This window comes from Sturnira hondurensis, unplaced genomic scaffold (genome assembly GCF_014824575.4).
Source record: "Sturnira hondurensis isolate 20B ecotype Veracruz unplaced genomic scaffold, ASM1482457v3 Scaffold0017254, whole genome shotgun sequence".
Lineage (NCBI taxonomy): Eukaryota > Metazoa > Chordata > Mammalia > Chiroptera > Phyllostomidae > Sturnira > Sturnira hondurensis.
Genome location: NW_028089885.1, coordinates 169,358 through 196,334, shown reverse-complemented (window position 1 = coordinate 196,334; position 26,977 = coordinate 169,358). Strand labels below are relative to the sequence as shown.

Genomic DNA, 26,977 nt, shown 5'->3' with positions numbered 1-26,977 from the left:
AAATGTCCGTGTGGACAATCTCTACGGCACTGTCCAGACTAGAGGCGGCCGGAGCTCGGGGACCACGGGGGTGCCCTGGGCTCCTGGCATTCCCGTACTACTGGGTTCCCGGCATTCCCCGTGCTCCCCTATTCCCGGCATTCCTCGCGCGCCCCACTCCCGGCGCTCCACGCGGCAATTACCCTCCGCGCGGCGAGCCCCGCCCGGGCTACGACCGTTAGCGCGGCCGCGACCTCGGCGTCTGGTCCCGCCCACGCTACCGCGCTATTGGGCTGCGCGCCGAGGCCGCGAGCGCCCTGCGCCGCCGATTGGTGGCCTCTGCAGCCCGCTCCGCGGTTTTCCCAATGCGAGGCGGCCGCGCCGAGGGATTGGCCGCGCGCCGCCAAGGCCCGCCCTCCGCTCACCCGCGCGGCAGGCGGGTCCCGCCGACCGGGGAGAACCTGGGTGGCCTTTCTGGTCGGCGGTGGTGGTCGGCCGTGAGGGTCTCCCTATTGTGGTCGGGCTGCAGGCAGCTCGGGCAGGCCGCGGGCGCCGGAGGTAGGTGCGGGGCGCGAGGGGCGCCCCGCGGGCCGGGCGGGCGCTGCGGCCTGCGCGAGAGTGCGTTCTTACCCTCTCGGGCGGAGGGCCGCAGGCCCGGGCGGCACGGCGGGGCGGGGCGGAGCGGGTGGGCGTGAGGTGGGCATGGCCACGCGGACTCTCGGCCTTTGTGAAGCTCTGTGCCCGCGGTCCTGGGAGAGCGCTGGGCTTGGGTTCCGCTCGGTGCGGGGGGTAGGACGGTGGGGTACTTCGGCTGGGGGGCGGGCCGCCACTGGTCGCTTTCCGATCGTGTTAACAGCCCGAGTGTAAAGAAACACCCCTCGCCTTGTGGGCCCGAAGCCGTAGCATCGCTCTCAGGCGGGAAAGGTATGAACATGGTAGTGTTCGCTTGCGACCCTGCGGGAAATCTGAGAAGTCGCCCAAGTCTTTTCTTCCGCTAAATGCTCATGGATTGAGTATCACGTTGATAAAAGGAATGTGGTTTTATTGTAACAACGGTCGTGGTAGAAGTAAATGTAATGTGGCAACCTGTTGACAGTGATACCTGTCAAGTATCATCTGATGGACTTGGGTTGCTCATGGTAGGAATTTGATTTACCGTTTTTGCATGCTTGCATGTACCTTGTTACCTGATGCTCGGCAGTCCAGTCTTGCGCTGGTGACTGCAAGGCCAACCGCTAGGACGGGACCCTCTGTTTCCTGGTAGCAGAATGGACTTTTCAGTCACCGGGCTATGGGCAACCCCGACACAGGCCTTCACTCACCCAAGGGAGTAAATGGCCAGTCGATGGTGCTGCCTGTGAATACAGGATGTGATGCCCGTTGGAGGATGACAAAAGGAATGGATGAGGTCATATTGCTGCTGGGTTGGGCGGGAACGCACAGCAGGAGAGCCTTGACCTAAAGGCTGCAGCCACAGCGTTGTACTATCACTGTCGGTGCCTGTGCCAGCTCAGTTAGTGGGCTTTCCAGTGAAGAAGGGTGCTGTCCCAGTGTGTTGGTTTTACCCCTGGGTCAGGGATTCAGGGAAACCTGCTGTGAGTGAGTCTGCTGCTGGCTTACCGTCCCGCTTGGTAAGCAAGGTTTGCATCCCTGTGTTTAGTCAGCTGAAGCAGTAGTGAGGCCGATGGCGGGATGAAGCATCCTTTGAACCTTTTATGGCTAGGCCCTGTGTGTGGCAGTTCCCAAATGTTGATTTGTAGTCTAAGTGACCTTGGGGGTAGGGAACATCTGACTGGTTTGCCCAGTCGTGGTTTGTCTTGTGGGTGCCCTTCGCTGCTTGGTGATCTCATCTAGCTTCCTGGCTTTAATGCCGTCTCTCCTGGACATCTCCAGCCCCAGCTGTCCACCTGTGCTGCAGCCTCACCTTTCCAACTGCATCCTCTGCATCTCCCTGTGTTCCTTTGTGGCCAAGTAGCCATGTCCAACCCTTTAAAAACCCCAGTCTTTACCCCCAAACTCTGCTCCTGCTGCGTTCACCACCTCAGTGCATGGCAGGTCGGTTCTTGATTGTGAAGCCACATGGATTCCTCTAAGGCCTCCATGCAATCCTCAGGACCATTTCTCGCCACCTCTGGCTCAACCCTGGTGAGCCTCTTAATTCTTCTGTTTGTTGTCATCCTTGCCCCCCCGCCCCACACCCATCTAAAGTGTTTTTGGACATAGCATGATTCTTTTAAATTGCAAGATAGTGTAGCCCTGACTGGTGTGGCTCAGTTGGTTGCACCTCATCCACTGAAGTGAAAGGTTGCTGGTTCGATTCCCAGTTTGGGCACATGCCTGTGTTGCAGGTTTGGTCCCTGGTAGGGGGCACATACGAGAGACTACTGATCAGTTTTTTCCTCATGCTGATGTTTCTCTCCCTCTTGTTCCCCCCTCTCTAAAAATAAATAAATAAATAAATGAAGTCTTTTAAGTTAAATTGAGAGATAGTGTAAAATTGAGGCAGTACAGACTGAAACTAGATTGCTTGGGTGGTAAAGCAGCTCCACCACTTTCTAACTGTGTGACTTTGAACAAGTTGCTTAACCTTTCAGTGCTGTGTGAGCACCACCAAGAGAAAATGAATAAAGTGCCCTGGCTGTGTGGCTAAGTGGATTGAGTGCCTGCCTATGAACCAAAAAGTTGCTGGTTCCATTCCTGGTCAGGACATGTGCCTGGATTGCTGGCCAAGATGCCTAGTTGGGGGTGTGAGAGAGGCAACTGGTCGATGTGTCTCTTGCACATCATCTTTCTCTCTCTCCTTTCCCCTTTCTTTAGAAATAAATAAAATAAAATCTTTTTAAAAATGCATAAAATGCCTAGAACAGGGTCCTGCTGAGAGTTGGCTGCCACTGCTGTCCTTGGGTCATGTGACCTCACTGCTTGGACCCTCCTGTTCAGTGGGCCCATTTCAATTAAGAGCTGGAGTCCTGGTCTTGCTTACCCTCATTGACTTGGCCTCCTGTCATATCTCCTTGGCACACTGCTCTCACCTGCCACACCACACTCCTTCCCCAGGGCCTTTGTTCTTTCTGTGCTTGGAATGTTCCCTCCTCACACCCCTACTGTCCACCTGGCTCACTCTCCTTACCTTCAGATGGACACTGGCCGTGAGACCTTCCCTGTCTACCCTTTCTGAAGCTGTCTCCCTTTCCCCGGTTCTTTGTTTTGAGTACGTCTCAGTTTTTCTTAGTTGTTACTTGACTCCTGCTAAAACGTGAGCTCTGAGAGGGCAGGGATTTTGTTTGATGTCTTCAGCGTCTGTGGTAGTGTGTGTGTGTGCCATTTGTAAGGTTTTCAACAAATATTTGTTGATTGAGTGGAGAAAGCTTGCAGAGGGGAAGTAAGGAACTTGTCCAGGACTGCCCCATTGTGGGGCTTTGTACTGGGAGCTGCAGCCTTCTGGGGCCAGGCAGGTTTTCCTGATCTCCCAAGGGGCACACACTTTCTCTCCAACCCCACCTTTTGTCCTCTTCCTTCCCTTCATTGGTTATTATTATCATTGTTGCTTTGTCCTTTTACATGGCTGTTTCTTAGCCTTTTAACATGGTAGCAGGTGTTCCCCATCCTGTACTGCCATTTGTCTTCAACGCCCCCCCCCCCCATTTCCTCATGTCTTCATTTTAGCTTTTTTTTTTTTGAGCCCCCAGAGTCATGGATTGGCTCTAGTTGGAGCCTGGGCAGATCCTCCAGGTGCTGACAGGTTTGATCCTGGTCTGATCTGTGTTCTGTAGCACTGGGCATGCTGACCTGCCTATCCTTTTCTTAAAATGATCTTTCTTGGTTGCCAGGAGACTGGCCTTACTCCACTTGGTGTTCTTGGTGCCTCTCTGGCTGCAGTCTTCTCAGAGTTTACTGCAGTTCACTCTTCATCTGTCATTATCTGTGTGCTGCATTTTCTTAATCCTTAGCACCTTTGGTGGAAACATCTCTGAGGAGGTATTGTGTTAAGTTACCATTGCGCCAGAACAAGTAAGGACATCTTAGAATCTTGGAAATAGAGTGACAGCTCCATGGTCATTGCCCTTCCAACTGCCCAGGTGGTGGGGACCTTGTCTCTTGTGTGTGGTAGTGCCTCCCTCGGAGTAAACAATCAGTGTTTGTTGAGTAAATTGATTAAATATAATAACTCTCCGGTTTGTATGCTGTGTTACCTTCACAACACAGCCACTGTGCTCTGTCCCTTCACTGCAAACTTTTTAAACGTATGATGTCTGCTGACTCCTGTCCATGCAGTCAGACTGCCCCCTATGCACCTATGGGCATGCATGTGCGTACCTGCACCCGTGTGCATGGCGTATTTGTGTGTTTGTGCATCTGCACTGTGTATGTGTGCCTGCATGTGCTTCTGCTCTGGTGCCCGTGCCTCCTGCAGACCTCTGGGTTTGGGATTGCCCCCTGAGTTTTCCTTCTCAGCCTCATGTCAGCCCTCTTGTTCTGCTTCCTCTGGAGTGAAGCTTCTCAGAGTTGTGTCCTTGCCCTTCTTCTCGCTCTGTGTTCCCTCTCTGGGTGGCCTCTCTTCTGTGGTTTTGACGACTACCACCTTGCTAAAGCATTCTGGCCCCTTTTTCTGGGCCAGTCATAGTTCCAGAGCTGTAGACTCAGCACCTGTTGGACAGGAATGCCTGTAGGCTTCATCTATTCCCCTCTGCGGGCTCCTGCCTGAATGCTGGAACACGTGTCCCTCCGGGAAAAAGCCTCATTGGCTTTCAGTTCCCTCTTGTCTGTGCTTTCCGCCTCTACCCAGTTGGCAGAGCAGTCAGCTCTGTGTCTTCACTGTTCTTGAAGGTTCCTGTCCGTCTTTCACACCTTGGCTCTCTGGCCGAGAGGACTTGATTACAGACACTGCGCCTGGTTAGTCTCCTTTCTCAAATAGGGATTGAATTGTGGCATGAGGGTCACCTCGCCCTTGGTGGCTCCTCATTGCCCCCAGGATGGAGCCAGGCTCCAGATGGTACTTAGAACTCCCTGGGCCTTGGCTTCAGCTGTCTCCTGTAGCTATCCCACCAACCCTGGCCTGGCTCCCTTCCCACAGCCACCACCCCTTCCTCTACTGGGAACAGAACCACGCCACCTCTGGCGACTTCAGCACGCTGCATCACTGTCCCGGTCCACGTGCCACCTTATGGGCCCAGGCGAGCCCTGGGGTCCAGGGTGGCAGAGCGCCTGGCTGTACCTCTGAGGCTCTAGTGCTGCAGAGTTGAGCTGAGGGTCTCGCGCTTGCCCTCTGACTGACCCAGCCCTGGCAGGTGAGTAGATCGATGTCGCTCTAATGGCCAGAGGGAGGCCACACACCTTATGTGTGTTCTGGAAAGGGCGGCCTTGCACCGTTTGCTTGCTTACCTAAGAAGCTGAGGGGAATGCTGTGGTAAAGTTTAGTGTAGGTTTTTAAAAAATCCTTTTGAACCCTAAGATAATATTGTTTTATGCTTCTGAAGTAGGGACTACAGTGGACATTTAATGAAATATTTAATTTTGGACTTATCATTTAGGTCTTGAAAAAAGTAAAGTAGTGTGTTTTAAAGCCTACAAGGTTCTCTTAGACAGTATTACTTTCTTCCCTAGATTGTTAATAGCAGTTGACTCTTGGTACCAAGGAAGCAGAAGGTTTCTGTCACTTGTAACGATGTTTTTAAATCTCTTTGCAGGTAGAAGAAGAAAGGTGCCACTTTGGCATGAAGAGAGAATTGTTTAGTCGTCAGTCATTTAAGCTGAGTGCATTGTGATTTCCAATAATTGAGGCAGTGGTTCTAAAAGCTGTCTACATTAATGAAAAGAGCAATGTGGCCAGCTTGACTAAGCCGTCAGCGTGTGCAGCGCGGGCAGGACGGCACCGGGTCTCGACGGACTTGTGCATGTTAGCTGTATAGATTTATGTAAGGTTTTAAAACTGGTCTTTTAAATAGTCTTAACTACTTTTGCTATGGAGACATATGAGAGTCCCTCTCCTCTCCCGCGTGAGCCCACAGGAGAAGCGGTGATGGAGAAACGTGCTTGCCCCCTCCAAGCGCTGCCCTGTGAACAGTCTCCACCACCTCCCCTGCAAACGTCCAGTGATGCAGAGGTAATGGACGTTGGCTCTGGTGGTGATGGACAGGCCGAACCCCCTGCTGAGGACCCACTCAACTTCTACGGAGCTTCTCTTCTCTCCAAAGGATCCTTCTCTAAAGCCCGCCTCCTCATAGACCCGAACTGTAGTGGCCACAGCCCACGCACCGCCCGGCACGCACCTGCGGTCCGGAAGTTCTCCCCTGACCTTAAGTTGCTTAAGGATGTAAAGATTAGTGTGAGCTTTACGGAGAGCTGCAGGAGTAAGGACAGGAAGGTGCTGTACACAGGAGTGGAGCGCGACACTCGTGCCGAGTGCAGCCTGGCCCTTAGCCCTGTCAGTGGAGACGTGCATGCTTGTCCCTTTGGTGGGAGTGTTGGTAACGGGGTAGGCGTAGGGGGTGAGAGTGCTGATAAGAAGGATGAGGAGAATGAGCTGGATCAGGAAAAGAGAGTGGAGTATGCAGTGCTCGATGAGTTAGAAGATTTTACTGACAATTTGGAGCTAGATGAAGAAGGAGCAGGCGGGTTCACGGCTAAAGCAATCGTGCAAAGAGACAGAGTGGATGAAGAGGCCTTGAATTTCTCCTATGAGGTATGTCAGTGACCTCTCCTTTGGAGTGCCCTTAACAAAACCCAAAGAGAGGTGTTTGGGAACTGCAGCATCTTTTGAAAGCTGTTGTGGCAGAGGAAAAAAGCCCATATAAGGTGGGATAACAATGTGGAAAAGAAACCAAGTTTTTTAACTTTAATGAAAAGTTTGGCTGACAGGCCTGCCTTGTACCTTTTACCCAACCTGAGTTGGAAGATGCTGCTGAGACACACCCCCTGATGGTGTGTGTGCCTGGGCCGAGCTTTTTGGCTTCATTTGTTGGTTTCATCCCGTTTGTTTTTTCAGATGATCATGCACAATAAAGGCACACCTAGGTCCCCTCGAGAGCGTCTCATTTCTCTGTTCACTCTCGCTAGTGCCATTAAGCTTGCCTGTGGTGCAGGAATGTGGGTGCCGGGGCCATGGTATCTGAACAGTATGTCTTGCAGGACGATTTTGACAATGATGTCGATGCTCTTCTGGAAGAAGGCCTTTGTGCTCCCAAAAAGAGGAGAGTGGAGGAGAAATATGGAGGAGACAGTGACCATCCGTCTGATGGAGAGACGAGTGTGCAGCCAATGATGACCAAGATTAAAACAGTGCTCAAAAGTAAGTTGGCCGGTAAAAAAGTAGTGAGTGTTCGCAGGGTGGCAGAAATGCAGGTTTGAGAGCCATTGGGACACCAGAGTGGTGTCCCAGTGGTCTGGGCATACTTTTGAGGGCAAGGTAATCATGTCCACTGAAGGGGACAGGCAAGACACAAGGATGTACCTGGAAGCAGTACCACCCCAGTGCATGTCATGTTGTGTGCTGTGGAAACCACACGGGCTGATGTCTTGCAGAGGAACTGGCAGGGGACTTCTGACGGGGTGGGGAGTGGACCCCTGAGGACAGGACATTAGTGTATTTTGGAAGATGACAAGACTGGCAACTAGTGTGTGTGGAGGGTGAGGCCAGAGATGGGTGCTTAGCATAGTAGCACGTGAAGGTTGAGGTTCAAGTTCTAGGCTCTTTCACTGTTGGGGTAAGCCACTAGAAGCATGGAGGTGTTGAAAGGAAAAAAGGATGGTAGAATAAATCTTGTAGCATAAGTGCTCTCAATAAAAAAGTTAAACTTAATGGAATGGTTTTAAAAACAAGTTTAGAAATGTGTTATATTTTAAAAAGTTAAAGGTATACTGATACTTGGAAAAAATGCATCTTTGTAGCTGGTTGTAAAAATAAGCTGGCAGGTGTTGTTACACCTTGCTTGTCTAAAGGCACAGCTCCTGTGGCTGCAGCCCAGCCTGTGTACTTCAGGTGGGCAGGGTGGGAGACTCTGTGGGACAGAGTGGAGAGCAATGGGGAGATGCCCAGAATTTTGGTTGTGTAGCTCCTTTGCCAGTGCAGTGCCAGTCTGGGAGGAGCCTTTCGGTTTCTCTCTGTCCTGGCAGCACCTGTGAGTGTCTGGGTTGAGATGTTGGGCTGGGCAGTTGGGCAGCAGAGAAGGCCTGAAGTGATACACGGAGACTCAATGGGCAGATGGAAGAGGGAGTGGCACCCCAACACCAAGTCCCTGCCCAGCAAGGAGGGCCCCAGGACACCTTAGGTTGAGGGGCAGGGTGCAGAAGCTGATGAGGTGAGATGAGGGGGGCAGGTGGTATGCAGTTTTTCCTGGCTGTGGAGTGGACATGTCAGTGGTGGGCAGCATGTGTCTGCCTGTGTCAGCCGGTGGTTGGAACAGGATTGGCGTTGGGTTCATTGACTGCAGGTGGAGATCTGCTTGGGTCTCAGATTCTGAGGAAGGATTAGAGGGCAGTCCTCACCTCACCTTGATGCCTCTGGCAGGTTTGCTTTGTCCTCTTTCTGTGGTTTCAGCAACCTTGTTCTGAGCAGGTAAAGCTGGGCCCGTCCTGAGCAGTGCACAGGTCAGCAGTGTGCCTGATGGTTCTGCCTGCCTGCGTGGGCATACATAGCCTTTTCCTCTGCCTTTGCCACCTGGCAGCCTGCCTGGAAGTGGTACCTACCTCCTAGGAGTTGCAGCTCGGTCTTTGTGTTCGCAGACTGCTTAGGAACAGCCTGTGAGGTCTTCAGACAGCTGGGACCACTTTATGACCACTTGTTGTCATAAATGTGTATCCCGCGTGCACCTGTGTCCCATGTTGTGCTTGGCTGGTGTTTCATTTGCTTTTTCTCCTAACTTAGGCCAAAGCTGGTGTAAGGCAATAGCTTCTTGGCCCTGGCTCCCTGGGGAGAGTGCCTGACAGGGTTGGTTCCTGCACTTCTGACCTGCAGCACTTCCTTTCAGGGACCATCCTGATGTCAGCTGTCCAGTGTCAGTCATGTGTGGTCGTCAGGCCTGGGGCTCTCCTTGCTGGGCACGGACCTGGCACTAGGAGCCACTCCCTTTTCCATGAGAGTTGCTGGTGCTGTTTTCATTGTGCCTATATTTTTATAGATTTCATTTGCTTTTTTCCTTTTGTTTCTAAAATTTTTAACTTGATCCCAGTATCTGAAAGAAAATTAAGTTTCAGTTGTCTTTGCCTTATGCTTTTCCCAGCAACTGGGCCTGGTGTTGAGTAGATAACACATCTTGAGCTTTTTGTTAATGACTGCCTGTACAGCAAGGAAGGGGTTGGTTATAGTGCTTTAAAACTGAGTAGGTTTTTCTAATTTGAAGTAGTATTTTATATGCTGGTGAGAATTTTGCAACTTAGGTACAATGAAGACTTGTCACCTGATCTCAGGGAGTGGTGTTCAACAGGCATGACAGGCAGTTTATTAGTGAAGCTTACCCAGCCCCTGGGGTACCTCTGTCCAAGGTGGGAAGGTGAGCAGTTGAGCGTCCGTGGTGCTCACCAGCTGTGGAGGCAGCAGCTGAGGCTCCTTCATGCACTACGTGCTGTCCCAGGCCAGGAGTACGGCAGTGAGCAAGGTAGACCCTTCGCTGCTATCGCGGAGGGACTTAGAGTCAGTGGTTAAGCCTAGATAAACAAGCACAGCGAGAGCACAGTTTCATGCAGAGGAGGTGCTGGGAGCTGCCAAACAACAGGCAGGGCTGGGATGGGCTCTGGAGGGTGGGGCGCTTCCTTATTTGCCTAGTTCTTGGGGCTTCTTTTCAATATTTGATCCATTTTACCATTTTTGACTGCCACATGTCATAATTTTTAAGAAGTCCCAACAGTTTTTGTGTTTTTCAAGTGATTGTTCTTTTGTGCAGGTCGTGGCCGTCCACCTACGGAACCGCTGCCCGATGGGTGGATCATGACATTCCATAACTCTGGAGTCCCCGTGTACCTGCACAGAGAGTCTCGGGTGGTCACCTGGTCCCGGCCATACTTCTTGGGCACAGGAAGCATACGGGTAGGGGATGCATTAGTTGTGAATGTAGTCTTGTAAATTGGCAGGTAAGAACCTGCATGTCTGCATCTGTTGCATCATAGCCAAGCCGTGGCAAGTGAAAGACAGGATATTCAGACCATCGAGGTCTTTCCTGTAATCGGTCGCCATTTTATTATCCACAGAAACATGACCCTCCTCTGAGTAGCATCCCCTGTCTGCATTACAAGAAAATGAAGGACAATGAGGAAAGGGAGCAAAACAGTGATGCCGCTCCTAGTGGGGAGGTGTCCCCTGTCAAGCCCCTCAGCCGATCTACAGAGCTGGAGTTTCCCCTGGAAGAGCCTGACTCCATGGGGGCTGACTTGGGGCCCCCAGATGAGAAGGACCCGCTGGGGGCTGAGGCCGCTCCTGGAGCCCTGGGGCAAGTGAAGGCCAAAGTTGAGGTGTGCAAAGACGAATCAGTTGGTAAGTTTCCAGAGGGAACTCTCTTTCCATTTGGCTGCCTTGTACTGTCTGCAGGGATGCTGCTATATTCCACGCTTCCGGGATTCCCACCCTTCTGTTGAAGGCCATCTGTTCCTAGTTATATGTGTGAGGAAGGGACTGCTGGGGACCTCTGTCTACTCCTACATGGCTGCCAAGGCCCCATGCCCTGTTTGGAGAAACTGCTGGGGTCCCAGGCTCCAGGCCCCTGCTCCTGGGCTCTGAAGGGCCCATGTGGCCAATGCTGCCATGGAGATGGCTATTGTCAGTGCAGACCTTACTTCTCTGTCACTTTTATGTTCTTTCCTGAAGTTTTGCTTTTTTCAGTAGGATGTGTTCGTGAGGCGTTTGATTTATCCTGATGTGCTCAGAGTGAGCTGCTTTAGTCCACGGATTCACTGTTGGGAAACTCTCACTATTCTGTGGACATTTCATGCTTAAACCCTGCAATTGCTTTTTAGATGTGTGTGGTATTTTTCACTCTCTTCTGTGTCTTTTAGTTTAGTTCCACTCATTCAAGTCCTAGTTGTCTCTTCAGTGATGGCAAGGTGTTTTAGCCCACCTGCTGAATCTTTTTCAGAGAGGACTTTGTGTTTTCAGGATTTCTGGTTGTCTGTCTTGCTGCCTGGCTTGTCTCATAATTAATGCGTGTGGGAGCCCTAGAAGAGGTAGGGGGGTGACTTCTGGGGGGTGGGGAGAAGGAGCGTGATGGGCGGGGCCTCGGACCTCTGGGGAAAGGGCAGTCTCACTGACCCCCAGCTCCTGGTGGATGAACCTTGGCCTCTCCTCAACCTGTCTGGTGTCGGCTCCCTCCCTGATCCAAGTCAGCTTCTCCTGTCTTCTCTTGGTGTGCTGGGACTTTTCTTGGCGACCTAGCCAGAAGGGAGCTCTCCCTTTAAGGCAGTGGTTTATTTTTCCATACCATCTTTTATGTACATGTAAATGAATATGTCCCTGATTTTTTTTAAACACCTGCTTCTGACTTCTAAACTGACTTCAAAGCACCTCAGTGCTTTGTGAGAGGTGACTGACCACTGGTGCTTATTTCCGGACTTCTCTGAATTCGTATGTAAAGAAGTAATTTACTGTATTTTTTGGACTATACTACATACTCCCTCATTTGGGAGGAATAATGGTGTTAATGCTGCTGTTGAGTTCTGTTTACATTTACATTGGTGAAATATGTTATTTATGTTATTAAATATTTTACCACATTTTTTTCTTCAAAAATTTTCTCCGTTTTTCTCTAAAATCTAGATGCAAGTGTATTGTTTTGTAGCCTTTTTTCTTTTTAAAGATTTTTATTTATTTCCTGAGAGAGGGTAAGGGAGGGAGGGAGGAAGAGAGGGAGAGAAACATCAATGTGTGGTCGCCTCTCATGTACTCCCAACTGGGGACCTGGCCCACAACCCAGTCGTGTGCCCTGACCAGGAACTGAACTGGCAACCTCTTATTTTGTAGGCCGTCACCCAGTCCACTGAGCCATACCAGCCAGGGCTGTAGCCTTTTGTTTTAAAAGGCTACATCTCAGTCTGCGCGGAACCCCTCCTTCCACCTTCTGCTGGCACTGCTCTTAGGGCTGGGCATGAGCCACTGCACGCTCCGGTGGTAGGAGGCAGGTATAGGAAACTAGTGAGGCTGAGGGGAACCTCTAGGAAGTACTGGGGGAGGAGGGGGTAGTAGGTGTGGGGGTAAAAGGAGGCCCGGGGACCTTGCTGAATGGTGAGGGGAGGGGTACTTAGTGGAGGCAAGGCATCTGGGGGAGCTGTGGGCCTGGGCCAGGGACCAGGTGGGGAGAGGCGTGATGCTTGCCAAGGCCTAAGCTGCCCGGGTGTGTTGCCGAATTTGGAGGCCGCCCGGGTGGCTGGAGGGGAGAAAGCAAGATGGACAGTGGGTGTGCAGCTCCCCTGACTGCTGTTGGCAGTCGGTGCCTGTTTTGATACAGGGGCAAAGGCCCTGAAGGCCACTGATTTTTTAAAAAAATTTTCTTCCATTTAAAAAAAAATCCTCGTTCTTTCTCCAAATAAACTAAAGGAGCATCCCAGAAATTTGTTCATAAGGACCTACCTTAAAAACTTGAACTGCCTGAGTGACGGGACCTAACTCTTTGCTTTCCTCGCCCTTCCAAAGGAACAGGGCAAGAGCAGTGGGATGGCAGTGGGAGCTGTCCAGCTCACTGGGCAGAGGAAACGCCTTGACGTGGAAAATTAGTCATTTGGTCCTCTGGGAATCTTGTACAGATCTTGAGGAATTTCGGAACTACCTGGAGAAGCGTTTTGACTTTGAGCAAGTTACTGTGAAGAAATTCAGGACCTGGGCTGAGCGGCGGCAGTTTAACCGGGAAATGAAACGGAAACAGGCTGAGTCTGAGCGTCCTATCTTGCCGGCCAATCAGAAGCTCATCACTCTGTCAGTGCAAGATGCACCCACGAAGAAAGGTGAGTTGGGGCGTGTAAATTGTGACATTGGCAGACTGGTTATACTGTTAATTTTTCATTTGATCTTAAAATGTATACTTTGTGTGTGAGTTGCATTTTAATTCAAAGCTTACGTTTACCCTGCAAATATATGTTTGTGGCAGTGAGCCCCTAACACAATGACCTGGTAACTTGGATGGTGCCAGGTCCGAGTGCTAACTTATAGTGGGGTCCTCACACTGTTGTTGAGATGGTCCTTCTTGTCACAGAATTTGTCATTAACCCCAATGGGAAATCTGAGGTCTGCATCCTGCACGAGTACATGCAGCGTGTCCTCAAGGTCCGCCCTGTTTATAACTTCTTTGAATGTGGTAAGTTTGACCTTCCCATCTCTAGTCCTAAGGTCACATGCCTTACTTGGCTGGGGAGGCAGGAGCTGGCTGTTCACTGAGTTAGAAATGAAAGGGAAGGGCAGGGAGAAGGGAGCTGCAGATAGGCAGCTCAGTTTTATGGGAACGGGTCCAGTCTAAGGGTCAGGGCCCTGTGCTTCCGCTCATTCGTTCACAACCCCCTCCCTCATCTTTCTTTGTTCCTTGTTCTGAGGAAGGCCTCCCACTGTCTCTGGGCCCCCCCAGGTAGATGAAGGGATTTCAGGCCTGCACTTCCCATCAGCTCTCTCCTGTCCATCCTTTCCACACCTTTGTGAATTTGTCTTCCCCTTCTAAGCCAGAACCTAGGAATTACTGACTGTTCTTCTTGTCGTTTCTTTGGCTCACTGCATCTGTGCCTCCCTGCCTGTCACAGTCCTGTGTCCGTGTTTCTCAGACATTGGTCCCTATCCCTTGTGTTTCTGCCTTTGACCTCTTGTTTCCCCTCAGCCTCACTGTCCTGTGGTCCCCATTTACCAAACTCTTCCAGGTTTGCTCCCTGCCCCCCTCCCCCAGCCCTATCTCAGTGCCTCAGGGCATCCCCCTGTCTCTGCCTCCTGGCAGTAGCCCTGACCCCACCTTGTCTGTTGGTGTGAGTAGATGGTATGTGTGTGCATGCACGCTTTTAATGTCTTGGCAAGTGTGTTTTGAAACAGTGATTTTTAATTTTAAGAGAACCCAAGTGAGCCTTTTGGTGCCTCGGTGACCATTGATGGTGTGACCTATGGATCTGGAACTGCAAGCAGCAAAAAACTGGCGAAGAATAAAGCTGGTAATATGCCTGCTTGGGTTCAGAGCCCCACGCTACCCGCTGTGTCTGCCTCTCCCCTTGTCTGGGGAGGGCTGAGCAGCAGCCCAAGTGGGAGGGGTGTGGGTGGGGAAATCCATCTTATTTATGTAATAATCTGTTTTGATTTTTAAGAATTAGGTGCTCACTGGGAAAGACTCAGGTAAAGAAAGTAAAACCTGAGAAATACAAATAGAAGGTTCCTTCTCTTTTCATTAGTAGCTGGGCCAACATTTCCCACCCCTTCCCCCCACTCCCAGAGCTGCCTAGGCTGTGCTAGCCACATGTTTTATAGTAGGTTAGTGTTTAAAGTGAGCAGAATGTGGGTATGCTGCAGATGGAAAGCAGGGGAGTCCGCATGCTGTTGGCATTTTCTTTGAGTGGTTTCAACATTTATGAGGACAATATCCCGAGTCCTTCAGACTCCAAATTAGGGACTGCCACTCACTGAACACAGCATAGCAGATCAGTGAGAAAGCTTATGTTTTCTGGTTAAAACGCATTGCTCTTTTTGACCGTTTGCTTTTGTGCCCAGCACTGGTAGTTATGTGGTCCACTCCTAAGAGGCTATTTGTTCCAGCATCAGAGCTATTTAGCCTCTTAGGAGTGGACCACATTTCAGGGGTAGCACTGGGTACATTCTAGGCCCTGGCACCCATAGCTTGATTCTTGAGGTTTCTACCACTCCCATGTTGTCCAGAGCAGCTCTGTCCCTTCGTACTGTAAAGTAGGGCAGTTTTGTCAAAGTCTCACTAGGTCTCCAGTCAGTGAGAGTATTTTTGCTCATGGGACTCAGCATTTCCCTTGTGTTGCTTCCTTATCAGTGTCTGCTGAGGACAGGCGGAGTGATACGTTACTGTCTGCCCTTCCCCTGTGAGGCTGTGTTGGGCTCACACACTCAGCACCATTCTCCAGGAAGGCCTCTTGTCGAGTTTTGAGAAATTCTGCCAAAAGACTTTGTTCAACAGTCTGGGTGTTACCAAGGTCACGGGGCAGATAACCCTTGGAGCAGGGCCTGGTGTGGGGGCCGAGACACCCTGGTGGCAGGGTGCTGCCGCAGTCCTCCCTGTGTGCAGGGGTCCACTCCTCCTGCCCAGATCCGCTGCTGCCCAGACGCCTGCACTTGGATGTCGTGCAGGCACTACAACCCTACAGGGCCCAGCTGTTGCACACCCCTCCCTCCTCCCCAGTGCCCCACTTTCCCCACCCCAGTGGTGAGTGGCATCCTTGCTCACTCAAGCATCCGTGCTTAGCATGGCTTTGTCCTGCAGATGTTGTCTTCAGAGGATCCTTCAGGTCTGGCTGCATCTGCCTGCCAAACTCATGCCCTCTGCTGAGTTCACTGTCCTCCCTACTTGGTCCAGGTTCTGTTGAGCCGTTTGCCTGCGTGTCACGTGGTTCCTCTCACATGCAGATCTCCTCTCCCTAGTCTATTACAGGTGCCTCGCGGCACAGGTCTCCTTCACTTGGGATATGTTCTTTTCCTTCCTCTGCTGTCCCTGTCTCTGAAGTACTGCTGCTCCTGGGTGCCCTTTGTCCCCACTGAGCCATGGGGTCCCTGGCCCTCCCTACAGAGGAGCCCGTATATATCTTGCATCACAGCTGGGAAGCAGGCTGAGCCCAAGCCCTCATCTTCAGGGTTTTTCTTTTCATAGCACGAGCTACGCTGGAAATCCTCATCCCCGACTTCGTTAAACAGACTTCTGAGGAGAAGCCCAAAGACAGCGAAGAGCTTGAGGTGAGTGTCGTGCCTCTGCCCTGCCCTGCTGCGCAGGCGCGCCCAGTGGTTGGGCTGCCCAGGCTTCAGGTTGTGTTGTTGGGTTCTGTCTCATGGAGGGGAGCTTGCTCGTCTTGGCGAAAGCAGGGAAGAAATGTCATTTCTGTCCTGTGACACGCAGTTGGTAGTGGGAAGTTGCTCGTGTGTGACGAATATATTTGGGAGCACACCAGCTTTCTTCATAGATCGGGAGTGGTGGGCCTTTGAGCAGAGTCAGCAGCAGTTGGGTTATTCTTCATGTTAAGAACCACTTAAAACTACTTGTGAACCTTTGTTTTGGTATATTTGATTCTGTGATTTGTAACAAGGCTTCTCAAACTCTGAAGAATGCTTTTCTATAAAAGCTTTATTGATACATATTTTATATACCATAAATGTTACTGTTTTACACTCAGTAGTTCAGTGGACTTTTGTGTATTCAGATTTGTATGGCCATCACAGCAATCTAACCTTAGAATGTTTAGGCTGTCACTCCTGTGCTCCCCTTCCCTGGCCCCTCAGCACTCGGAAACCACAGATTCACTCGCTGTCTCTCTTGATTTGCCAATTCTGGACGTTTCCTAGGAATGGAGCCGCATCGCATGCAGTCTGCTATATGACTGGCTTCCTTCGCTCAGCGCACTGGAGAGTGTTTTCTTCTCTCTGCTCCTGGTTTGCTGAGTTTTTGCCAAGACTAGATGTTGCGTTTTCTCAGATGCTTTTCTGTTTCTGTTGAGATGATCATGTGGTTCTTGTCTTTTACTTTACTACTGTGATGATGTATTACATTGATTTCTTGAATGTTAAACCAGCCTTGCATTCCCGGCATAAATCCCACTTGGCGGTGATGTACAGGGTGTGGTCGTTTTTACAGGTTTCTGGATTTGGTTTGCCAGTATTTTGGTAAGGGCTTTTGTGGCTATATTTATTTACAGGGGATGCTGATTTGTAGTTTTCATAGGATGTTTTTGTCTGGTGTCGTTGGGGTAATACTGGCCTCAGAGAATGAGTTGGAAAATGTTCCTTCCTCTTTCGTGTGTGCAATAGTGTGCGAAGGATTGGTGTTAATTTTTTAAACAGTTGCTAGAATTTACCTGTGAAACCATCAGGGCCTAGAGTTTTCTTTGTTTGAAGTTATTTAATGACTGCTTCGATCTTTTTACTTGTTATACATCTGCTCAGATTTTTTCTTTCTTCTTGAGCCACTTTTGGGACTTTGTATATTTCTGGGAATATTTACATTTGATCTAGGTTATCTAATTCATTGGCATAAATTTGTTTAAAGTATTTCCTTAACGATCCTTTTTGTTTTGGTAAGGTGGTGATGTAATTGCTTTAATGCTTGATTTTAGCAGTTTGAGTCTCTTTTAAAAAATTCTCATTTGAGGATATGTGTAATGATTTTTAGAGAGAGAGGGGAAGGGTGGTGGGAGTGGAGAGAAAATTTCTGATGTGAGAGAGAAACATCAATGCTCCCATGATCGTCCCAACCGAGGATGGAACCCACAGTCTTTTTGGTGTGTGGGGACAGCGCCCTGACCACCCGGCCACCCATCTGGGGCTCAGGTCTCTTTTCTCTTGGTCAGTTGAACCAGAATTTTAGCAGTGTTGTTGATCTTTTCAAAGATCCAACTTCTGGTTTGTTTTGTTGACTTTTCCTATTGTTTTTTTTAATTCTCTATTTCGTCTCTAGCCATTCTTGTGCTAGTTTTGGGTTTAGTTCCTTCTTTTGTAGTGTCTCATGGTTGTCTTGATTTGAGATTTTCTTTCTATATAGCTTACAGCTATACATTTTCTTCTGTGTGGTATTTTAACTGCATCCCATAATTTTTATTGTGTTGCATTTGTTTTCATTCATCTCTAAGTATTTTTCTAATTTCCTTTGTAATATCTTATTTGAACCCTTTTGTTATTTTAGTTTACATAATATATTTGTGACTTTTCCAAATTTCATTTAGTTACTGATTTTTAACTTAATTCCATTGTGGTGTAAAAACAGTTTGTCTGATTTCAGTCAATCCTTTCAAATTAATTTAGGCTTGTTTTGTGACCTAACAGATGGTCTGTCCTGGAGAATGTTCCATGTGCATGTGAGAACAGGGTCTATTGTTACTGGGTGGAGGAAACCAGGTGTCTTTTAGGTGTAAATGGTGTGCAGTGTTTTCTGCCTAGTTATTTAATCTGTTATTGTCAGTGGGTATTGAAGTTTCCAGCTGTTGCTGTCGAATTGTTTATTTCTCCCTTCAGTTCTGTCCGTTTTTGCTTTATGTATTTTGGGACTGTTAGGTGCATATGTTTGTGATATTTGATATAATAAAAATATCTGTTTGGTCTTTGACCTTGGTTCCTGGGACAGAGCTGAAGTAATACAGAAGGTTATTTATTGTTCCCAGTTCTTGAACTAGCTCCAGGTTGCTGAAGGTGAATGGAATGTCTTTGGTTATTGGTTTTCTTTTTCTTTAACTTTTTAAATTGTTTTTTGAGAGAGAGAGAGGGAGAGAGAACAATGATTTGTTGTCCCACTTACTTTTTTATTCAGCGGTTGATTCTTGTATGTGCCCTGACTGGGGATCAATCCATAACCTTGGCTCATCAGGATGATGCTTTGACTGACTGAGCTGCCTGGCCAAGGATGTTATTCTTACTGTTCCTCTTTCCACCAAAGTGGAGTTTATTTATGTTAGTGAAGTGACTTGGAAAGACCCTAAGAATGGGGGAGGTGCTGGTTGCCAGGGGAACCTACATTTAATTAGAGGGTTGGAATTTTTAGCCTCTCCCTTCATCCCACCCCCCACTCCCAGTTTCCAGCCATGGACTAAAAGGGCTGGAGGCTGCCTGCATTAATCCCTCTCGGCCAGTGATGTAATCAGTTGTGCCTCTGTAGTGAAGCCTCCATAAAAAAACCTCAGCCAGTGGTGTTTAGGAGCCTCTGGGCTGGGGAGCCCATGGAGACAGGGGAAGGGTGGTGTGCTTGCAGAGGGCGTGGGAGCTTTGCGTCCCTGCCCTCCTCCAGTCCTTTGTCCTGGGCCAGCAGATTTCAACTGGAGTGCTGCAGAATTTTTAGAATGTTCAATACCTTAACTATTAGTCAGGGCACTGACCTCTTTTTCCTTAGATTGTCAAGTTAGAAAATGACAACAGCCAACACCACAATAGCTGTCCACAACAAAAACCCATTTTTTTGTCAGGTTGACAAACATTTTTTGGTGTGCCACAGAATTTTAGTAATTAGTTTGTGTGTACCCTGAGATGAAAAGGGTTAGAAATTGTTGGAATAGGGCACTGCAGGTAGTTTGCAGTTTCTAGCAATAGGTCTGTTTTATCTAAATGTTTGGATTTATTTGTGGGTGTTGGGTTCTTATGGTGCTCCCTTGTGGTCCTCCCCTGTCTTTCAGGCACCAATCTCCTGGCTGTCCTGTGCTGTGCTCAGGGCGTTCCTTCTGTCCTTTGTCTTGTGCTGTCTTGAGCAGGAGCCCCAACACTCCCCTGGCCGGTTAACTACCAGCTACCTGGTCATTGTGTATTGGCCTTTGCCAAGGCCTTTGGGTGTTTTTGGGCTTCTGAGTATGTAGCACACATGTGTCTTGGCCTCAGCTGTCAGGGAGAAATCCAGAGCTGTGGGGTACTAGGTTCTCCTCCTGCTCAGCCTGATTACAGGTCCACAGCCCAGGTGCTAGCTACTGGTTAGAGTGGGTTTCACAGGGCGACTGAAAACGGACATTGCTGATGGGTTTGCCTCTTGTCCAGCCATTAAGGGTGGGTCTAGGGCCTGGGCCTGACGTGTGAGTAACTCTTCCTGGAAACTGATCCACACTGATGTGGGCTCTTGAGAGTGGAGACGTCTTATGGGCACCTGTTGGAAGACAAGTAGCCAAATGGTAGCAAGAGGATTTCCTGCTCACAGAATCAGCAGTTCTCTTCAGAAACAGTGCCTTCCTTTCCTCGACTCAGTCTCACTGAGCTTCCCTCCTCACTGAAGCAGGTGGAGGCGGGTGCCCCACCACCCTGCTCAGAGCGGCTGTGCCATGTGTTCTTACAAGAAGAGGGGAGGGCAGTGGACAGAACATCATGTGGAGATGGGGGTTTTGCTGCCACAAGCCAAGGAGAGCTTGGGGCCACCAGAAGCTGGACAAGTCAAGGAAGGAGCATCCCTGAGAGGCTTTAGGAGCAGGGCCCTGCTGACACCTTGACTTTTGGACTCTAGGCTTCCAGATTTGGAGGAAGTAAATCTCTGCTGTTTTAAGCCACCCAGTTTGTGTACTTTGTTATGGCGGCCCCAGAAGGCTGCAGCCCCCGCTGGGAGGTGGGCCGTGCTCCTGCCTGGCATCTCTGTTGTGCAGGACTTCCTTTTCCCCCCTAACCTGGTGGAGTGGTTTCCTCTTAACCCTTCATAACCTTTCTGTTCTTTGACCACAACTGTCAGTTTTACACCCAGGATGACTCTGTGTTTGAGACGAGAGCCTGGCCAGGTCCTCTGCAGCCTTCGGGGAGATTGGCTGATGGAGAGTGCAGCTTTTGTCGGCTTGCCTCCTCTCTTTTGTAATTTCACAGCGCTCTTCAAGTTTTTCTTCAAAGGTGGTTTATCTTGAGATTTCTGACCAAGTGTGTGAAATCTAAAGATCAGATTCAAAAAAGACTCCCCAGGCTGGCTGGCTGGCTGTGTGGCCCTGGCCCTGGGCCGCACCTGGGCCTCTCAGCCTGTTCTCGGCACTTTTCAGCCTGGTTCAGTGTGGCTCCTTGTCTGTGTCTCAGAGGGCCAGCTGGACAGGGAAGAGGGGTGTGAAGTGCTCCCTGAGGCACTGAGGACAGGAAGCCTCTGGGGGAAGCATGGGAGCAGTCCTGCAAGGCCAGCACTTAGGAGTGGGTGCTTTGTTTTGTAGTATTTTAACCACATCAGCATCGAGGACTCGCGGGTGTACGAGCTGACCAGCAAGGCCGGACTGTTGTCTCCCTATCAGATCCTTCACGAGTGCCTTAAACGGTAGGTGGGGGCTTCCCATCCTGATCGGGTTGTGGGGATTTCTTTTTGGGTGCCCGACATCCGTACTGGCTGTTTTTCCTGGCTTAAGAGGCCATGCTAAAGGCTGAGCCATTGCAAGTATTCTCTGCGGGCACAGAGGCCTCCTTCCTGGTGGTCTCTCAGAACCCTGTGGGAGGGGGTTGCGTGTACTTGGAGAACCTCACCCTCTTCTGCTGAGAAGCACTTTTGGGGAAAGGGTTGGCATTGTCTTCAGAGAGCCCTTAAAGAACTCTCTGAAAGCAGCTGTTTCCTCTTCCTCAGCTGATGTCAACCATTGTCTTCATTTTCTCTTAAAGAAACCATGGAATGGGTGACACATCCATCAAGTTTGAAGTGGTTCCTGGTAAAAACCAGAAGAGTGAATATGTCATGGCGTGTGGCAAACACACAGTGCGAGGCTGGTGTAAGGACCCTTCCCCCTCCCACTACTGACCATGTAGTCAGATGGCTGCTGGGGGTGTTGTCCTGTTGGTACCCCTCAGTGTGGGCTCACTGGGGGTTTCCAGCCCCTGTGGCTCTGTCTAGGGTCACTGCCCCACCACTGATCCTGAGCTCCGGCCATATGCCCTGGCTGCATCCAGTTGTATCTGTCAGCATCTCACGTTGACATCTGGAACACAGCTGGCCTGAGATGTGGCTGATACAGTCCTCTCTCTGTGTTGCCTCTCTCCTCCTCTTCCTCCCGGGCTCAGACTGGTCATTCTGTGTAGGCCTTATGTTCCTCTTCTGCCACCTCTGCCCCCTAGCAGCTCTTGGTCCCTGTGGTATCGAGGGACATCCTGCTCAATTGGTAGCAGAGCCTCCAGCTTGCCACGCTCTACATCTCTGTGCTGGGCATGGGCTGCCCTTCTGCCTTCTGGTGTGTATGTGCTACCTGTGCTCTTTACCTAATTAGAGTGTTGAAGTAACTGCTTCTTAAAATATTTTAAAAGGAAACTTTGTATAACTACTGGAAGCACGAAACCAGTGCTGTATAAATTAGAAGGTATGCACAAGTTGACCCTGGGGAAGTGGCAGGGCAACATCGAGACCTGGTATGTCCTGCACACCAGGAGATACGAGTCTCACTGAGAAGTGCTCCTGAGCGGTGGGCAGGGCCTGAAATGGAGGAGGGGTCCTGGTGTTGGGACTCCCTCCTCCAAGCCGGGAGACCCTGTATAGAAGTGTGGCTTGCTGTGGCCTACTGAGCCAGAGTGCCCACTTAGTACTTGCTATTCTCCAGGCCCACTCTGCATCCTGGCCCTGCCTTCTCTCTGTTTAGGAACTTCCTCCAGAGCATACATACTCTTTCTGGAGACTCCTATGGGCTTTCCGCTTCTTCCCTCCAAAGAGCTCAGGCCACATGCTTCATGATGCCTCGCTGCTACTTGTCTGTGTGCCTGGAAATGGGGGGTTGTGCTGGAAGGGAGGACTCTTAAGACCTACCTTGGTCATGTCCTGGTCTTCTGGAGCCTCTGATGGGCTGTTCTACAGAGTGGGGTAGGGGTGGGTCCTGGTCTGGGGTTTGTGAAGTGTCAGTGCGCAGCTTGGTAGAGAGCAGTTCTTTGCCCCTACCTGTAGAATGTGCCCTCAGCTCAGGTTGGAGGGAGCAAACGAGCTCCTTTTTAGGCTTGGTAGCTGTGTGGACAGGTGAATGTTTGTGACTTCTCTGTGTATCCTTTCCCTTTTCACAGGTAAAAATAAGAGAGTTGGGAAACAGTTAGCCTCTCAGAAAATTCTTCAGCTGCTGCACCCACATGTCAAGAACTGGGGATCTTTACTGCGCATGTATGGCCGTGAAAGCAGCAAGATGGTCAAACAGGTAACGACCTCTCTCCCAGCCCTGGAGTCCCACTGTCATGGGGGGGAGAGTCGAGCAGCTCTGCTTGTATTCATGGCTGCCCCTCTTGGGCTGTTGTTGGGCCATGACTGTGACTTTGTGGGAGTGGGGGTCATCCCTGCCCAGAGGCCTGGCCCTGGCTTGGCAGTGTGGGGAGGGGACTGGAGCAGCAGGAGGTGCAGATGGTGAGTGCTGCCAGCCTGTCTTGAGTCCTTAGTCCAATGATAGCCCTTGCGCTAATTTGAGGCCACCCAGAGGCTGAGGGAGAGTGAGCACACAGGGCAACTCTTGGCAACAGACACAGTCACTGACCTTTCATTCAACAGCCTGCATGTCATCTCTTTTGCTTCTTCTGCTTTGGCCAAGATCTTGAGATTTAAACCAATACTTTTAGTTTTGTGTGCTTTGCTGGGTGGAGGGAAGTACTGGGAGCTAAATGTTTATTTTTCCCCTGATGTTTATAGAAAGTCTGTATTATTGGCACCCCAGTAAGTGGAGGGGTGGTCAGTGTAGAGGGTAGGGACTGCAGAGGCTGAGGAACATGCTGTGGACGCTCAGACTATTCCTGAAGATTCCTTTGTTTTGGGCATGACAAGGTGGGGTGAGGGAGGTGACAAGGGCCCCCAGTGTGCTTAGGGGAACCTCAGGGTATGTGTTGTTGGGAAAACTTGGGTGCAATGCAGATGATGCGTACTGTGCCTTTTGTAGATGCCTCCTTCTGTGCATCCTCTTGGGCTAACAATCTTGCGCTGAAAGTCTAGGGTGTACAGAGAGCTCAGTGAGTGCAGCTGATAGCCTCCTGGCTGGAGCATCTTTGGGCAGAGGGCTCAGGGCATAGTGAGTGCCTGGCTGACAGCACTTTCTGAGGCCATGTCCAGCTTCCCAGTACCTGGGCAGAAGTGGAGACAGCTGGGTGCCAGAGTGCATTTGTCCTTTGAAAAGAGGTTGTGGCTTTCTGTCCACTGAGGGTGAGGGCTGGGGGCAGCAGGAACTGCACAGAGTTCTCTGCACAGGTTGAGGGTGGGGCAGCTGGTGTGGGGCCAAGGCGGTCCTGAGACGGAGGCACTGTGCTCCCCAGGAGACCTCGGACAAGAGTGTGATTGAGCTGCAGCAGTATGCCAAGAAGAACAAGCCAAACTTGCACATCCTGAGCAAGCTGCAGGAAGAGATGAAGAGGCTGGCCGAAGAGAGGGTGAGCACAGACCATGGCTCTTTCATCCCTTTGTCCCCAAGGCAGGGGGAGGGGGCCAAGCTGCATTGCACAGTGGCAGCTGTAGGGAGAAAGCTGTCCCCTAAGAACCTGTCACTAGCTTCTGACACCCTGGCAGTGCCCAGGCACCTGAAAAGCCCTAATCCTTCCACATTCGATTTGTTTGTCCTTGAGCTTCAGCATTCGTGATACTCGTGCTAAATCACTGTCTTGTATCATCAGCAGGCTGGCAGCCCTGATCTGTGGTTATGAAGGGCCCAGCCACTGTGTGCTGACTCTGGGTCCCCAATCTGTGCTGGCTGTTTGAGGACAAGGACAGTGTAACTGTCCAGGCCCTGCAACTCCACACGCCCCTGGGCCCCCATTCAGGGTCCTGTGGGTGATAGACTGCCATCCTGGATCTCTTTCTCCTGGAGTCCTCAGCAGTTCCAAGTGGGGAATTACGGTTCACAGAACAGTCAAACCGGGATAGGGCTGTGCCCGTGCGGCCTTCTAAAGCCACCCAGTCAAGGGGCCTCTGGGTTCAGACCTTATCAGCTGTGGCGTCAGCCTGGGCCTGAGTAAACCCTGAAGGAGGTGTTGTCTTTGTGGCCTTTTGGGTCTCTCACTCCTGCCCTCAGGTGGGGGTTGGGAGAGAAACCCTCCCAGGCGGTATATCCCTGGTGGCTGTCACCTGCTTGGCCCTTTACTTTTTAGTGCGTGTCCTTATTCTCAGGGACTCATGTGGTACTCTGTTGTTCAGGGTGACCCTCTCAGCCAGCCTCCTGTGTGGCCCACTTTCCTCCCTCCTCTAGCCTGAAGTCCCAGAGCAGAGATGCCCTCCAGCTCCAGAGGCTGCCTGGCACCAGTCTTGCTGGGCTCACCCCACCCACCCACCTGCTCCTCTCAGGAGCTTCTTGCCTGAAGTTGGGCTGCAGCAGGTTCTCACCTCACTGGCATTTCTGACCTTCACTGTTTTTCTAGGAGGAGACGCGGAAGAAGCCCAAGATGTCTATTGTGGCATCTGCCCAGCCTGGTGGTGAGCCCCTGTGCACTGTGGATGTGTGAGGTGGTGGTAGACTGGGCATGGGGGCCACCGGCTCTACTGCCGGGGAGACCATGCACCGTGTACTCTGCAGCCTCTTGCCTCCTATCTAAGTTCCTCTCCTGCAGCCACACATCTGAAGGGTGGGGCTCCAGTGTGTGGGGACAGCCAAGGCCATGTACTGTACCCTACCATTTCCTTGGGGGCCACCCACAGGTCTGAGTGGACAGTTAAAACATCAACTCAGCCTGCCCTCACAGGTGGAAACTGAGCTTGGAGGTGACCTCTGCTTGTATGGACTTAACTGCAGACTGGTTTTATGAAGGTTTTCATGAGTTTTAGTACATAACCTGCACTGACAAGAAACAGTAGTTAATGACAAGATGGACTGAGAAAGTGATGGTCTGGTCACATGGCATCCTGTGCCCGGGACGCGCGTGGGCTGCTGAGGGGCCTGATGAGAAGGCTCGTGCTGGCAGCCCTTCCCTTCCTGTCTCCTGTGTTCCCCTCTTTCTCTGAAAATGTTATAACAGGAGTGAGCATTTTGGACCGTTTTGGTTTAAAATAAACACAATTTTAGCATCAACTATTTTTCAGAGATTGCAGGCAAGTCATCAAGGTGATTTATTAAGCCAGTGTGAGCCTCAGCCTGGCTTTTTGCCCAAGCCTTGAGCTGGGGTGTGGTCCATTTTTCTCTTTTTAATTTTTAACTTTAATTTTGTTGATTTTAGAGATAGAGATACATCAGTTTGTTGTTCAGGTATTTACACATTCTTTGGTTGATCCTTGTATGTGCCCTGACTGGGGAACAGATCTGCAACCTGGTGGATCAGGACGACACTCGGGTTGAGCTGCCTGGCCAGGGCCTTCTGAGTACGTCTTAATGCTCCAAAAACACACCTCCTCAGACATCAAGGCCCCTTACCTGGCCTGTGGCAACTTTTTACTAAAGATTTTTGCACAGTCAATTCCCTCTGTCCACCCTTAATTTTTAAAGCTTTTATGATATTTTAACATTTGGAAAGAAACTTACAGTGCATAGTAGATTTGGAATTATGTAGTGGATATGAACAATGAATGCATTTTAGCGTGTGGATTTATTTAAGAGGAAACAAGGACCTTTACTGCAATCCACTCTTGCTCACAAACTGGCATTCCTCTCAGAGGTGGTGCCAGCACGTGGATGGCGGCTTTACAGGCCTGGTGACCAGCTTACTCCTGACCAGTAGCCTGTGCTCTCCACGTGGCCCCTGTGGACGAGTGCAGGGGTAGATGTGATCCCGATTTGTCCCTATATGCAAGGCAGTGGTGGTAAACCATCTGTTTCCTGTCCCTGAGCACCTGTTCAGGGTTCCACACGCTCACGGTGCACTGCCAGATACAGGAGCCTGGCATTGGGTTGCATTGTTAAATTTCTCGGGGTGTGCCTGTCCATCACATCCCCTGTGGATGCTGTTTGCTTCCAGGAAGACAATGTTGGCCTTGTGGGCCACCCAGTGTATCCTTCCCTCGGTGCCTGTGTGACCAAGGTTGGCTTCTGTGTTGACCTTTATAAAGCAAAATCCTCAATCAAGTTGCTGTAATTATACACTTGCTTCTGTCTTGCCTCCTGTCTGCAGCTGTGAATAATCATTTGACCGTGACTGTTTGCCCTTAAAACAGGCAGATGCACCATTGTGAACCAAAGCTTTGTGCACGTGTTACTAGAAGTGGGTGAGCCTCACTGTGGCCTTCCCATCTTTCCTCTGTCCCGTGCGTGGGTGTGAGTGTTGTGTGCACACAGCTGTACTGTGAGGGTGGAGGGCAAGGAGAGCCTCTGCTGGTGCCACCTCTGTCATGTGCCTCCCAGGTGGCAGCTGGGCCATTGCTGTTAACAGTGACCCTTGATTGGACACATAAAACAAAACTGACCAAAAGGTTGACTGGTGTTTTTCTTCCAAAACATGGGAGATGGGCCTGGTGGACCCTCAAGTTTGCCACAACCTCTCTGGAGCAATCCTCAATGGGCTAGGGTTATTTGCCTAGACACAATCCACAAGTGTCCCTGCACAGCT

General features: G+C 50.5%; 1 protein-coding gene across 5 annotated transcripts; it reads left to right on the top strand.

The window, feature by feature from the left end:
• Nucleotides 1–376: 376 nt before the first annotated feature.
• DGCR8 (DGCR8 microprocessor complex subunit) lies at nucleotides 377–26,839 on the top strand. Of its 5 annotated transcripts, XM_037067309.1 has the most exons (16): nucleotides 377–537; nucleotides 836–903; nucleotides 5,054–5,267; nucleotides 5,667–6,661; nucleotides 7,108–7,267; nucleotides 9,858–10,000; nucleotides 10,162–10,444; nucleotides 12,703–12,900; nucleotides 13,149–13,250; nucleotides 13,981–14,079; nucleotides 15,750–15,832; nucleotides 20,731–20,831; nucleotides 21,167–21,273; nucleotides 22,544–22,671; nucleotides 23,768–23,881; nucleotides 24,863–26,839. In XM_037067309.1, the coding sequence occupies exons 4-16, from the start codon at nucleotides 5,942–5,944 to the stop codon at nucleotides 24,944–24,946; spliced, it is 2,322 nt and encodes a 773-aa protein (XP_036923204.1). In that variant the 5' UTR covers nucleotides 377–537; nucleotides 836–903; nucleotides 5,054–5,267; nucleotides 5,667–5,941; the 3' UTR covers nucleotides 24,947–26,839. The 5 variants fall into 5 exon arrangements, with proteins under 5 accessions (XP_036923204.1, XP_036923205.1, XP_036923207.1 ...); XM_037067310.1 differs by lacking the exon at nucleotides 836–903; XM_037067312.1 differs by lacking the exon at nucleotides 5,054–5,267.
• The last annotated feature ends 138 nt before the right edge of the window (nucleotides 26,840–26,977 follow it).